This window comes from Urocitellus parryii, chromosome 7, assembly GCF_045843805.1.
Source record: "Urocitellus parryii isolate mUroPar1 chromosome 7, mUroPar1.hap1, whole genome shotgun sequence".
NCBI classification, from domain to species: domain Eukaryota; kingdom Metazoa; phylum Chordata; class Mammalia; order Rodentia; family Sciuridae; genus Urocitellus; species Urocitellus parryii.
Genome location: NC_135537.1, coordinates 126251935 through 126267353, shown reverse-complemented (window position 1 = coordinate 126267353; position 15419 = coordinate 126251935). Strand labels below are relative to the sequence as shown.

The following is a 15419-nucleotide window of genomic DNA, read 5'->3' as shown; positions in this document are numbered from 1 at the left end:
ACTTTAAAAGCTTTTGTATCTTTTAAAATTTGCACGATGTGAATGTATTATCTATTTAAAATTTAAAATAAAGTAATTCATTTTTAAAATCACTCAGGTCCTTTACTTGCATTTTTCAAAAGCTAAGATAGGCATCCTCAGTTCATTCAACCCTCTGTCTTCCCTTCCACCTCTGTTATATAACCTGTAGCTGATCCAGTGTCATTGGAAAGTGTTGCTTACCCCTCCCATCCGCTGAGACCCTCCCCTTCTCCCTGCCTGGTGGCCCTCCAGTCCACTTGCTCTCCTCTGTCTCAACCACTAAAGCCAAAGAACCCACCTGTCTGAGAGAAGTCTCCCTGCCGTGTGCGTGCGTGTGTGTGTGTGTGTGTGTGTGTGTATGTGTGTGTTGGTGGTTAAGGGAGGCGTTGACAAGAACAACAAGCTATAATTTCAGCATTATTTTCATCCCATTACACAGGTATGAAATAAAAAGGAAAACGCATCTCAGAACCATTTGAAGGAGCAATTAACAGAATTTAGTAACTAGTTTTCCTAATTCTTCTCTCCCTCCTGCCAACCACTTGATGCCCGGCTGCCAGGTTATTTTTTCTATTTTTCTGAGACATGGCTGCCTCTTTGAATTTCTGTGTTTTGGGGAGTGAGTGAGGAATTTGAAGTCTGACGGGCCGGTGTTCAAACCCTAGTTCTGTCCCAGTCAGCTCTAGGATGTGAGTGTAGGAACCCAGCCATCAGACCTACACTGTCTCATAGAGTTGTCTTGGTCTTAATATCCTAGGACACCCGAAACAGAGTGCGTCACACATAGGTGTTCTGTAAAGGACGAGAATCACTGCCACTCTGTGTCCCATTCACAATCCTCCTCAAATCCTTGTTACCTTGCTGTGGCCCAGATAGGCTCTCCCCAGAGAGTTCAGCTGAGTTTCCCCCCAGGGTCCTTCTTCCTGTGAGCCTGGAGGTAGAATGGCTTCTCCATTCAGGTTGATAAACCTCCAGTTTGGATTTCTTAACATCAGGGTCACCCATTTTGACCTCATATCCTGGGTTAATGACACTGTCCTCATTTCTCCATGACTTTGACTCCTGGATCATGTGACTCTCCCCAACACTGCTGCTCTAAATGTGATTATTTCCATAGACATATAAAGGATCCTCCCAATAACTTGGCCTCTGTGGCTTCCTAGTTCCTTTCTCCTCCTGTGATCCTGCCCTTTCTAGCTTCAGTGCCCCTCCCCTGGCCATTCTCAGGCCCCGTATTACCAATAATCACCACTGTCAGGATCCAATTCCATGGGCCTCTTTCTCTGGCCATTATCCCTACCTTTCCCCTTTTCATGCTCTGGCTACAAACAACCCCTGATCTTGCCAGGACCTCTAATGCACAGGCCCTGAAGCCTTCCCACTATCCCGTGTTCACACCTGCACCATGAAAGCTGAGTGGGGCTAGGGAAAACCAAGTGGCTCCACTTGACATTCTTGACCTTGAACCCCTAGTAGGCCTTTCTGCTTCCCAGAGGAAGACCTCCTATTTGTTTTTCTATTCCAGCTATTTCCTTACTCTTATGAATCACTATTTCATAGCTTTCTTTTATCTACCTTCCAACAGCCTGAAGCTCCTCTTTTAATCTCCCTCTATGATGCTCTTGACTCTTTCTTTAACAAACAAGGAAAATGCCCATGCTCGTACCCTCTGCTTCCCTTTTGGTTGCTACAGGCAGACTTTGATGCCAACCCTAAGATTAAAACGGTCATTTTTTTGCCCTGAATCCTACTCTCATAATTCCCTCCCACCCTTCCATTCTTATTTTTCCCCTTTCTACAAGTTACTCTTCATCAAACAAAGATCCCATTTCCCTCATCATCTGCCACTCTATTTCTATCATTCCCTTTACAGCCAGACTTTTGGAATGTGTGTCTCTTCCTGCTGTGTCCCTATCTTTTCCTGTTTTGTCACATACTCATCAGACTTTTACTCCCATACTTCCCAGAGGAGGAATAAAAGACCTTGACAATGTTTCCAGTGATCTCCACTTAGCCAATTCGCAAGGCCATTCATGAGTCCTCACCCTGCTTGACTGGTGAGCAGCATTTATCACCGCTCACGATTCATCTCTTCTCCCAAAAGCACTTTCTTCATTTGCCTTCCAGGACACCAATCTTCAGATTTGTGACTATCACCATGACTACATGACTATTCCTTCTCAGTTTCCTCTGATGGCTGCCTCTCTTTGTTTCCTCCTCCTCCTCTTCTTCTCCTCTTCCATTTCTTCTTCCTCCTCCTCCTCCTCCTCCTTCCTCTTCTTATTTGCAATTACTATTTTTTAATTTTTTTTCATTTTTATTGGTGCGTTATAAATATATACAGTGGTGGAATTAGTTGTTATATATTTGTACATGCACACAACACAACAATATAATTTGCTCTATTTCATTCCCCAGTATATCCCCTTTCCCTCTCCTCTTCCCTCCCACAGCTCCCCTCTCTCTACTGGTCTCCCTTCCATTTTCAAGATAACTTACCAACTAGCCCCATTTTTTTTCCTCTAGCTTCCACAGATGAGATAAAATATATGACAACTTTTTGAGTTTGACATAAGTATGTCAAAATGCTCTCAAGTTCCACCCATTTTCCTGCAAATGATATATCATTCTTTAGATAGATCATTAAGTATATATATATATATATATATATATATATATATATATATATATATATATAATTTGGCTACTGTGAATTGTGCTGCTATAAAAAATGGATATGCTTGTATCACTATAGTAGGATGACTTTAATTTTTTAGAATAAATACCAAGGAGTGGTATAGTGGGTCAAATTGTGGATCCTATTCTAGTCTTTAGAGGGACCTCTGTACTGATTTCCATAGTGGTTGTACTACCATTTACATTCTTCCCAACTTCTTAACATTGAGGACTTTGGGGCTCATTCCTTATACATTCTCTGTCTCTCTGTCTCTGTCTCTCTTGATATTCTTTATTTATATGTGTATTTATATATATTATATATATTTATATATGTATATGTGTATGTATGTATATATATATGTGTGTGTGTGTGCATATACACCCCTTTAGTTGCTACGCACACACGTGTACACACATATGCACGTGTGTGTCTTCTTTTCCCTAGGGAGTCTTGATTTCAAATTTTTATAAGCCATCTGTGTGTGACAGCACCCGGGTTTGTTATCATCAGCCTTTTCTTCCCCTCTGAGCCCCCACCAGCATTTCCTATTGCCTATCAAACATCAAGTCCTTGAAGTCTGGTGAAAACCTCAAATTCCATCATGTCCCAGTGCACCCTCCTGATCCTCTCTCAAGAACTCGACCCTGACTCTTCCTCCCATCCGTTCTTGGCAACCCCATTCTGCCCTTTGCTCAAGCCCCAAATCTTGGAGCCATGCGGCTGCTCTTTGTCCCTCACATCCCCCAAACCAGTTCATAAGACGTCACATTGGCTCTACCTTCAACATGAGTATAGAATCAGATCATTTCTGATGCACCTGGCTACTGCCCCCGGCCAAGCCACCATCTACTGTACTATAGTCCTAACTTCTTCACTGACCTCCTTTGTCTCTTTTACTTCCTAGGGTCCAATCTCGTCACAGTAGTAGAGTGATATACTACTAATAGGTGTCAGATTATGTCACCCCTTTGTTCAAAGCCTGTCAGAGATGTTCATTTCTCTGAAAGTTAAAAAAAATTAAATAAAAATTCTACAGGCAAGGCTATATGTGGTTTGTTCCCCTTTATTACTCCTATTCTTGCTTTCCTGTCCCAGTTTCTCTGGTTTCCACACTTTTCCTTGATTCTATCAGGAATATTCCCACCTCAGGGCTTTTGCACTGCCTATACCTTCTACCTGCCATGTACTTCCCCCAAGGATCTGCAGAGCACTCTCCCTTAGCCCTACCTTTATTGAATGTTATCTTCTCACTGAGGCCTGCACTGACTTCAGTGATTTTAATAACATCTCCTCCACTTCAGACTTTTCATCTACCTCCCAGGTTTTATCTTTAGTCACAGAGCACATTGCTTATGGACTTTCTCTTCCCTGGAACATGAACTTCATGAGGTCAGGAACATTCATCTATTTTGTTCAGTGATGCATCCTTGTAGCACATAGTAAATGCATTAGCACATAGATGCATCCTCCTAGCACCTAGAACAGAACTAGCACATAGTAAATGAATGAATGAGTAGATTTCCATTTCATAGACAGTTCACATTTATTATTTTCCTATCACTCTGAGCTCTCCAAAATCCAACCCAAGATAGGCGTGGTGACGCCCACCTATAATCCCTGTGGCTAGGGAGGCTGAGGCAGGAAGATCGTGAGTTCAGAGTCAGTAAAAGCAAGGTGCTAAGCAACTCAGTGAGACCCCATCTCTAAATAAAAAGCACAGAATAGGGCTGGGGATGTGGCTCAGTGGTTGAGTGCCCCTTCGTTCAATCCCTAGTACCCCTCCCCACCAAAAATCCAACCCAAGTCTAAATTCATAAAGCTGTATGTGATGCTCCCTAAATGCCAGACCCTAGGAAGAACTGTGGATATATAAGATTCATATGAGATATAGTCCCTGCGTTTGAGATCCTAGAAAAAAATTCAGTTCATCTTCTTTCCTTCTTAGACTGTCTGTCCTGGGTCCAAATGGTCTTTTCTCAGCATCAGTGTCATAGATCTTAGTGTACAACTTTATATTTTTGCTTTCTGTTGTCTCAGTGCACCTGTCATGCGTCCTCATCTCAATGAATGTTTCTAGAAAGACCAGGCAGGAACCACCATCATCTGGAATGTAACATGCTGGCTCTATCTGTTCTGTTTGGCAGCTCCCAGGACTTACTGGTTGCATGCAGAACCAAACCATGCACCTGCATCCTACTTCCTTTTCATCCTTACTCCTGCCCATCACGTTGCCTGTCTTTCTAGCCTTTCCTTTCCACTCCCTGGGAGATTTTTACAGGCTAGAGCTTCCTCGTGCGTTTAATTGACAACTCTCTAAGTTGCTAGAGATAGAAACTCAATTTAAGTTCAGAAACTTCAGAAGCAGCTTGATTCTGGAATTCGAAACCATCCTCAGGATGTAGTTTCTCTCCATCTATAAATTCCCTCTGCTTTTTATTGGCTTCGTCCCAAAACTCCCAGGGGTAACAAGATGACCACCCAAAGCTCCAGACTAGGAGAAAAGAGAAGGTGTCTCTTCCTTGAAAAGTTGAAATAAGACTTTGACCTACTCTCCCTGCCTCAGAGTGGGTTCCAAATCCACCTCTAGATTTAGAGACTGGTATTAAAAGAAGAGGAATTCTGTTGGGTGGCTAAAATTAGCTAATGTTCACCCTAAGATGGATTCAAGATGCTCAACTTTGCTTACTTTTTAAAAGTCCCCCTGGTACCCCACTGTAAATAGATGGCCGTTTTTACCTACATTAGTCCTTTAATTTAATTTAATCAATCTTATTTATTTATTTATTTATTTTGCTTCTGATCTTTAGAATTATTTCATTCAGCTTCTATTCACCATGTTGACAAGGAAGGGATTCCTGCCCCAGGATAATAGTGATGGGCAAACCCCAAACACCCCAGCTGGGTGCAGTGGTACACACTTGTAATCCCAGCTACTCAGGCTCAGAGGCAGGAGGATCACAAGTTCCAGGCTAGCCAGGGTAACTTAGCAAGACCCGGCATCAAAAAAAATATATTTTTTTCTTTAATGGTTGGATTGTAGCTCAGTGGTAGAGCATCTCTGGTCTAATTCCCAGTACAAAAAAAAAACACCCACGATAGCATAATGACATGGGCAGCAGTTTATTAGTCACATATACTCACAGTCTAGAGGAGGGGGAGAACACTGTACCAGGCAGAGCTGCGGAGCTGCATGGGGGGTTCACTTGGGAACAGAGTGAACAACCAGGGGCTGTGGGAGGAACACTTAGTAGATTCCAGGAGAAGTGGTGTCCCCTGGTTCCTGTGGGAGGATGTGATGGGCTGCTTTGAATAGTTCCCCCCGCTGGCAGGGACCTGAAGCCTGAAACTCAGGGATGGATAGGCACTGTGCCTGGTCCTCTTCATCCAGGTTGTTTAGCTCCAGGGTCTTACCTGCGGGAGCAGGATGGGGAAGAAAACTTGTGGGTAGGCAATTTGAGGTCCTCCTGATTTTACCAGATGTCAAAGCCCCACAAAATTCTGGACTTTAGAATTAGGCCTTCCGGCACAGTGACCTGCCAAAGGTTGAATATAGCTTTGTGGACCTGTTCAGAATAGTCTTTTAAAGCCTCAGAAATGGAAGGCCTGCCTTTCTTCCCTGCATTCCTCTGTTACAGGTTGTCATTCCTGTCCTGGCCAATGAGAAGAACCACTTGGACTGGCCCCACATGGTATGTCAAGATGTCCGGCAGCACGCCCACACCCTCCAGTGGGACCTCCTGGTCATCCTTGAGCAAGTCAAGGGGAAAACTTTGCTGCCTCTTCCGGTGGGCTCCGAAAAACTGAAGTTTGTGGATTCAGGAAGTGAGACCGAGTAAGTCTCTCCAGCCAGGCCACATGGGCCTCTGAGACCTGGGGGAAGCTGGTTTCGCTGAAGGGTTTCTTTGAATGACTTTTTGGTTCCTAACTCTGCACATCTCCTTCTGCACTTAAGTGCACCCTGCTCCCTTTGGCAACATCCTCAGATTCCCTGTTTGTGCTGATTACTTCCTTTGCCTCCATCCCTCGGCCTGAGATCTTTTAAAGCTATAGCAACATTGCCTTCTTTCCATTTAGAATCATTTGGGGGTTCAGAGTAGCCACACTGATTTCAGTACTGTCCTTATCAGGAAAGCAGCTTCTCGTGGGTGCAGACCCAGGTCCAGTCGGGGAGGCCGTCCCCTGCTCCCTGTTTGCCCAGCCCCTGATATCACAGAACCAACGGTGGCAGCTCTTGTTACTGTCCCAGCCTCTCGCCCCACAGCAGCTGCAGGCATTTTTCAGGTTCTGGGGAATTCATTTTATGTTTATTTTATTTTTCTCTTTCAAATAGGAGCAAATCTGGCTAAGCTGGGGAGTCCATACCTCCTGTCCCTAAGGGGGGCATTCAAACCCTAGCCTCTTCTCCTTTGATAAGTCATGTCCACCATCAGCTTCCATCTGTCATTCCAGCTTAGACTTGTCTTCATTTCTGTCCCCTGGTTATTAGTTTTTTTCTTTCCAGACAGGCTCTGTATATAAATAATATATTATGTTATATTTTATCCATCATTTCTATGTGTTTGTGACAACAGGTGGCCTTTCTGCTGGAACCTGGTCTGTCATATTGCCAGGAGTTTCTGGATACCTTACTATATACATTGTGTATTCAGGAGCCAGGAGACATCTGAGGGATAAGTAACAAGTGTCACAGCAATACACTTCCTCACAAGGGTTTTCTTTTTTTCTTCTTTTTCTATTGGAAGTAATTTGCTACATATATAATTTGAAGTAATTTCCCTGTTAACTAGAAAACTTATTGTGGCTTAATAAAAATATCCAATTTTGAAAATAAGTAAAATTTAAACTACCTTTTTCTGGTCCCTTTACACTCTAACTTAATAACATTCAGCATATATATATGTAATTCTTGCTGAGTTTGACTCCTTTATTCAAATTGGATAATTTCCCAAAAGGCCAGATCATTTTGGGGGAAGTGAGTAACTTCTCCCTTTAACGGCTTTCATAACCACTGGGCTGTATCGTTTCTCAACAAATATGAATTTAATTAAATTAATTGAAGGTGGGTATTTTTTTTTTACCTGAAAATATGAACAAAATATGCTCCCTTTGTTACTGTGTCCTTGATGTTTGGTATTTTCGGTTAGGACTTTACAAAAAGATAGCCAGAATGTAGTTTTTAAAACAATTTTACTATGAACTGAAATGCATTTTGCTGTCGTATATAACAAGTTAGAGCAAATAAATAAATTTTAAAAAACAATTTTAATTCCTTCCAAACACAACGAAATTATTTAAAACAAAACAAAAAAAGATGTATGGGTGGGAAAGTTGGAAATCCCATTCTTTGGGGGAATGGAGATAAAGTCAGGTCATGATGGTGGTATTCACAGAGCTGATGGTTTGCCTGGCAAAGGAGGGGTCACCTGTTTTCTCTTGCTGCAGACATTAGAATTCAGAGCAGACTGAGGATGTAGGAGGGAGGTACATTTTGTGCAGTGTGGAGACAACGTTTCTCCCTGGGGAAAAAAAAAATGGGATGCTTAGTTAAGTTGGGAGTTTGCCATCACTAGTGAGATTCAAACAAGAGCTGGGTGGTCATCTAAATGTTTCCTGTCCAGAGTATTCCTCCATTGACAGGTAGTCTTAATGGCATTCAGAATTCTTAAGCTAATCTTCAGAATAGTTAGTGAGCCCCTGAATCTGTATAGATAATGTTGGATGTATATGCAAATAAGCATGATTTCTTGAGAAGGAATCTGTACATTTCATTGACTACTCAAGAGGATCTGTTACAAAAAAAAAAAAAAGATTTAACAATGTGCAGGTTAGGTGGAGTTTCGCAGGTTAGGGGGAGTTTCCCACCTGTTTTTAAAAGATTTGGGGTTCTCTTCTGGAGGACACCAGTATAATGATTTGAATATGGTATGAGTTTTTTTTCTCCAAAAGGCTCATGTGTTAGAAGTTTGATCCTCAGTGTGGAGCTGTTGGAGTTGTTGGTACCTTTAAGGGACAGAGCTTCATGCAAGATAGTTAGGTCATCAGGGTCATCGCATTGCCTTCAGAGGGGACTAACATAGATCCTGTGGAAGCCCAGTTAGTTCCTTCCAGATGGATTGTGATAAAAAAGCAAGACTGGCCCCTGCTGTCGGGCTTTGGGCTTCCTGTCTTGCTTTGTGATTCCTCTTCACACACACCCCTACCCTAATACCATCAGGCAAGAGGCCCTCGCCAGATGCCAAATTTGGGATGCTTATACTTTCAGCCTCTGAAATCATGAGCTAACTCAACCTCTTTTCTTTGTAAGTTATCCAGTCTCAAGAATTTCGATATAACTATGAAAAACAGACTAATACACCAGGCTTAAGTTATTTCCCCACATTCCAGGAAAACTCCTCTTGTCTCTCACAGCTTGGACGCCATCGATAAGTCAGTCATCTATGCCATTGAGTCTGCAGTGATCAAGTGGAGCCACCAAGTCCAGGTGGTACTCAAGAGAGAGTCTTCTCAACCACTCTTCCAAGGGGAGAATCCCACCCCAAAGGTGGAGTTGGAATTCTGGAAGAGAAGGTAAACAGTGAGGCACAGGCCTGAATTTTGGGAGCAGGGAAGATATTTTACAGAAGACAAAGTGAAAGGTGGCCTGGTGGGGGGCGGTCACCACTGAGTCTGGTCCTTTCCTCTAAATGCTTCTCCTCCTCACTGGGGCAGACAGCTCAACCTCATAGGTCAAGTAGTTTTTCTGTGTATTGGAAGAGGGACTCTTTCCACGAGATTCCATAGTCATCCTTCCTATCTTGAGTCCAACTTCTGGCATGCCATCAAAGACTATTTCTACTACATGTAAAATTAATCAGCTTTTGTATTATTATCTTGTTCATTTCTACTCTCTTCTCCTTGGGCAGTTCAGGCTGGGTGCGTTTACCTTTTGTAAAGATATGAAAGAGGGAAAGGGTTTTGAAAGATGGTTGCAAAATAACCTGTCCTAGGTCTCCGCTCATGATTAGCAGGGCTAGAAAGTCCATCATCCATTATGTGTCACCTGCCCTGGGTGAACAGAAATACCTCATTATGGCTCCCACTCCTGCTTATTTTCTCTCTCGCTCCTCATTTTCTTGCTCCTCTTTATCATTGTGCTGATAAATCCTTTACTCAAAAGGAGACAGACAGATGTTGGAGGCAGATGTTGCCGCCCTCACATTGGAGAGTGTCCATATCCCATGACCAGGCTTGCCTGTAGGGCTCCAGCCCTGTTTGAACCACCATGCTGAGATGCTCCATCTTCTTGCCCAGTTTCCGGCCATTTGCTGACCCCCAGCAAGGCCCTCCTCCAGCAGCCTTGCTCCGGCAACACTTCTCTCACCCTGCCCCAGCCTTACTGCTAGAGCTAATGACCTCCAGCTGCGGGGCTTTGAACCACCAGATGGTCACAGCAGTGTTTCCCGGAGCTGCCCCCACTTTGAACCTGTGTTCCCAAATCAGGCTTTTGCCCTCATTGTTCTGGAACAGATGTCCAAGCTCCGTGGGCTGGAGCACCCTGAGGCTGGGGTCCTCTCTGCCCGTGTGCAGATGGGTCACCACAGTGTGACTTGCATTCCATGATTCTCACCGGGATTCACCCTTCTCTGTGGTATTGCAGGTATGAGGATCTGGAATACATTCATAATCAGCTGCGAACCATTCAGGTGAGGGGCATGGCTGGGCTCCTGGATAAGCTTCATAGCAGCTATTTACCAGCTTTCAAAGCCATGTTCAGAGACGTCGTCGCAGGTGAGGACCAGCAAATGCTCTCACAAATATACCGACTCAAATTTCCTATTTAGCAATGCATGCACTGCTCTCTAACATCAGCATCTTCAAGCCCTTATAGGGTTCCAACCTGGCACATATAACTAGTAGCCAGGATACCAAATCTGGAAACAGAGGAGCAGCCATACAGAATTGCACTCTTTTTGCAGTTCAATAACTTTGTGACCCTGGGAACAATCAGCCAACATCTCTGAGCATCAGTATGTAGCTTGGTTATAGGACACACTCTTCCTACCTATTGTACCTCTCTGAGCCCTTGTGAGATAATCGAGGTGGAAGGGCTTTGTCGACCCCACCACATTACACAGATACGTTTTGTGTTGTTATCTCTCATCTCTGGAAGTCGGGCTCCTCCACCCTTGACTCCTTGAGAAATCTCTGTTGTGTTTCTAGCTCTGTTCTGCATTTTCTGTTCCTATGGTCATATGGGACAGCAATTTCCTGTCCCTTTGAACATCAGACAAGATCGGCCCTTGTCAGTATTGCAAAGCTGGTAAAGTCTATGATTAGAGGCAGGTAATTTTTTTTTTCCATTGGCGTACTTTGATCCCCCTCACTCTTTTTCTATCAAACCTCCTCCTTGCTCTACAGTACTATAGGTCAAAATCTACATTTAAAGTTTTTTGCAGTTTCATACAAAATTTCAGCTTAGTCTAAGCAGTGATTTTTTTCAAATATTTTTTCTCTCTCAGAACTTTCTCTAAATACAATCTCCAAGGTTATGGGATATAGTGATAGAGTGCTTTCCTATCACACACAAGGCCTTGGGTTTGTTCTCCATTGAAAAAAAATAAATAATAATAATAATAATAATAATAATAAAATTAATTATCTCTCCCATGTAAGTCCAGAATAGAACACTAGCAAGGTCTTTTTGCTTTGTTAAAGAGGGCAGTGTCCTGTGTCCAGAGCCCATTATATAATCTCTCAATCCATCTTCTCCTAGTGGCATGGGGTATGGAAACCACTTAGCTAAAAGGACTAAAAGTTATTGAGGGTGTTTCTGACATGAGCTATATGACAAAGAAGACCTGAAATAAGAAGTTGGTTTTTGAGGTCATCCTGGGCCCTTTATGTGCTCTGCTAATATGTAAAGCTAGCTTGGAACAAGATGTCTCTTGAGGTCTCAGTTTACTGCTTCACTGAGACTTGCTGTGTCTCAGAGGAATCCATTCTTGTTCCCAGGCTATGTTTCATTTCAAATATTCAGGCATGCATGCCTCAAAGCATAATGCCTACCACTATTGATATGAGAGATGGTGAGAGGTGTGTGGACAGGTAGTTGGTAAAATGTCTCAAATGGTCACTCTGTTTTTGGCAAAGTATGCTGATTTTCAATTTTGGGTGGTGATTTAAAGTTTCCATTTTATATACAGTCAGCCCTCCATATGTGTGGGTTCTGCACCCATGAATTCAACCAACCAGGGATTAAAAATAATTTTTAAACTTATGTCTGCACAGGATACATGCAGGTCTTTCATCTTGTCATTATTCTCCAAATAACACAGTGTAACAACTATTTTCATAGAATTTACATTGACATAGTTTATAAAATGACGGATGGAGGTTATATGCAAACATTATGATGTTTAATATAAAGAATTTGAGCATCCTAAGATTTTGGTATCTACAGGGGTCCCTGAACCCAATCCCCCATGGATATGGAGGATATAACTATGATTTTATTTAGGCTAAAATGGAAGCAAATTTAGTGGAAAAATATGAAGGGAGCTATATTAACAGGTTGAAACAGCTACAACACAAATAAATGGGCAAAAGCCTAAGATTTGGGACTCTGAAATGAAATAACACGTAATAAAAGTATGTTATAAATTGGTTCTTTAGTACCCCAAATATACCTGTGTGGATTTAATAAACTATTTACTCACATAGATTAATAGGTGCAAAAGACTCATTTCCCGAGGCCAACTTTAGAAAATTCTTTTCAGAAGAATATATACTGACAATGTAATTAGGAAAAAAAATGCCATTATAATAGTACAAAATAAACACTACTATAATGGTAGGAATCCTTTAGAAGTGTAATTCAATTCCAATGAGGGAAGAAGAGAAAATTTGATTAGAGGTGTTAGGCAGAGACTCGGTCAGAAATTTTGGCAGGGTCTACAAGAATAAAAAGATTTTAAAGGCTGTTGATTGATTTTATCATTTCCAATTTAATTTCAGAGCATCTGGCTTCCTTTATGCTGAACAGTTATACTATGTGCATTATTCTTACTAGTCACGATCAGGGTAGTTCATTGGTTCAGGGATGGACTAGAGGGAGAGGAAAAGAAGTATTTCTGGATTATAAGCATGAATTGGAGAGCAGTGAGAAATAAAGAAGGGGGCTGAATGGGTGGAAGAAATGGGTGGAAATAGGATTGTCAGAGTGGAATTGATTGAATGATGAAAAAAACCTTAGAAAAGAAGTAAAGTTTCCTTGGGGAGGAAAAACAGGGCAATAAAGATTGATTAGGGAGTTGTCTCCCCGGTTCCTAGGAGAGCACGTTTGGCCCAGTTGTCTTGGCCAGTTGTCTTACAGTTGTGCTTCTGCAACAGGCGACCAAAGACCAGATAGTTTATAAAGAACAGACATTTATTTCTCACTATTTTGGAGGCTGGGAAGACCAGAATCAAGGAACCGGAAGGTTCAGTTTTCTGGTAAGGGCTACCCTCTGCTTCCAAGATGGCATCTTCTTGGTGCATCCTCTGGGGATCAGGGAGAAGAGCGCTGTGTCATCACATGGTGGAAGGTAGAAGGGCAAACTAGTAGAACACTCTCTGAGTGTTTGAGAAGAACCTGCATCCCATTCCCAAGGGAGGTGCCCTGGTGGCCTAAGCACCTCTCAGAGCCTCATCTACTTAGTACCATCATAATCAACATTAAGTTTCAACACCTGAGTTTGGGAGGGGACACATTTGAATGCTAGCCTCAGTCATGAATGATGGAAGGTGTGTGTACGTGGGGAAGAAGTTCAAGTCCAGTGCTGCTCTGGAGGCAGCTTGGGCTGGCCCACAGTGGCTCCATTGCATCTGTTTTTAACTTTCCCACCCGCCAAGCAGCACTCAGTGAATTCAAAAATTGGTGACTTGAAATCAGACATGATGATAATATGGGGAATATCTGCACCACAGGAACTAGCAAATGTTACACATAAAGACATTTGTCACTGAAGAGACCATTGTTAAAGATTTACCAGCAAACCACTGGACATCACTGTGCAATTGGCTATTTGTATTTGCAGTCATCCCTCAATATTCAAGGGTTCCACTCCTGTGGATTCAACTACTTGAGGATTGAAAATATTTTAAAAAATCAAAAACATAACAATATAACCATAAAAACAATACAAATTTTATAACAGTGGGGCTGGGAGTATAGTTCAGTGGTAAGAGTACATGCTTTCCACATTCAAGAAAGTCATGGATTTCATCCCCAATCCCACACACAAACACTCACTCTCTCTCTCTCTCTCTCTCTCTCTCTCTCTCTCTCTCTGTCTCTCTCTCTCTCCCACATACACACACACACACACACACACAATGCAGTAGAACAACTATTTCCAATAGCATTTACATTGTATTAGGCATCATCAGCCATCCGGAGATGATTTAAAGTATACAGTAGGATGTGTGTAAGTAATATGCAAATACCATGCCATTTTTATATAGGGGACTTGCACAAAGGACTTGAGAGCATCCTTGGATTTTGGTATCCATGGGGGGACCTGGTACCAATCTCAAATGTATATATTTTTAAAAGGTGTAGCCTAGCTCTGTCTGTTGCTATGTCTTTGGAAGACAAGGTGATTGCACCTGGCTTGGACTAGAGTGCTCTTTGTGTCTTCTCAGTGGAATGCCTATTTGTGTGAGTAGTGGAGATTTTGGCTCCTTTAAAGACCTTAAAACACAGAGTATCAGAGAGAGAATGAGCCAGTAGTACGATGGTCCCAGCCTCTTCTTCCTCATATCACATAGAATAGGTGCTCATTGGAATGGCTGTTGGATTCTCAAATCTCCTGCCCAGCTCAGTGGTTCTGATGCTCACCATCAGCCCCCAACTCTAACCAATTTACCAATTTCGCATGATATTTGACTTCCATCCGCATGCTGCATCCCATCAACCCATATGGGATGTAAGGTACAAACATGCGTGTCAACATACTCCTATGTCCAGTGAGCCTCAGAACCATCAAGCCAGGAGTTCAAGGTAACTAACTTGATGTAATCTTTTTGCTCAGCTGGACAGGACTGTTCAATCCACAGAATGAGCCTAGGCAAGTCTTAATATATTCACTTTAAAAGCCAGCAGGGCTCTCTATAAGATGTGTATGTCTAGTGGCTCGGGAGGCTGAGACAGGAGGATCACAAGTTCAAAGCCAGCCTCAGCAAAAAGTGAGGCACTAAGCAACTCAGTGAGACCCTGTCTCTAAATAAAATACAAAATAGGGCTGCGGACGTGGCTCAGCGGTCGAGTGCTCCTGAGTTCAATCCCCAGTACCAAAAAATAAAATTAAATTAAAAAGATGTGTATGTCTGCTAGATAGAACAATTCCTGGAATATTGTGATCTGTTTGCTAAATAGTTGTTTCTTTTAGGATGAATGCAAACACCACCTCCACAAAATATAACCTGAAACCATCTGTTCTATGATACTGCCTGATTACCCACCTGGGAAAGAACCACTTTGCAGATGCTAGTTTCCAGTTCAGTTTGCTCAGTGGGCTTTCATTCCACTTAGTTGCTCTGCAGGTGTTAGTGCCCAGTGCTTTCTTTCTATGTTACCCCAAGATGACTGAATGTATCCCTTATCTTTCCTTGACTGTATTCAAAGGCTGATAGGAGATTTCCAGGCATAAAAAATCATTACAACTTTGCCATCATGGGTCTACACTAGTCCTCGATTCCC

The 15419-nt window shown here is 42.5% G+C and overlaps 1 protein-coding gene across 1 annotated transcript in view; it reads left to right on the top strand.

Moving 5' to 3' along the window:
- Positions 1 to 15419, top strand: part of Dnah9 (dynein axonemal heavy chain 9) — a 340627-nt gene that overhangs the window by 2643 nt on the left and 322565 nt on the right. The window contains exons 2-4 of the mRNA XM_026390513.2: positions 6337 to 6533; positions 9110 to 9268; positions 10338 to 10468. Coding sequence (XP_026246298.2) covers positions 6337 to 6533; positions 9110 to 9268; positions 10338 to 10468 — 487 coding nt within the window. The remainder of the gene's footprint in view (positions 1 to 6336; positions 6534 to 9109; positions 9269 to 10337; positions 10469 to 15419) is intronic.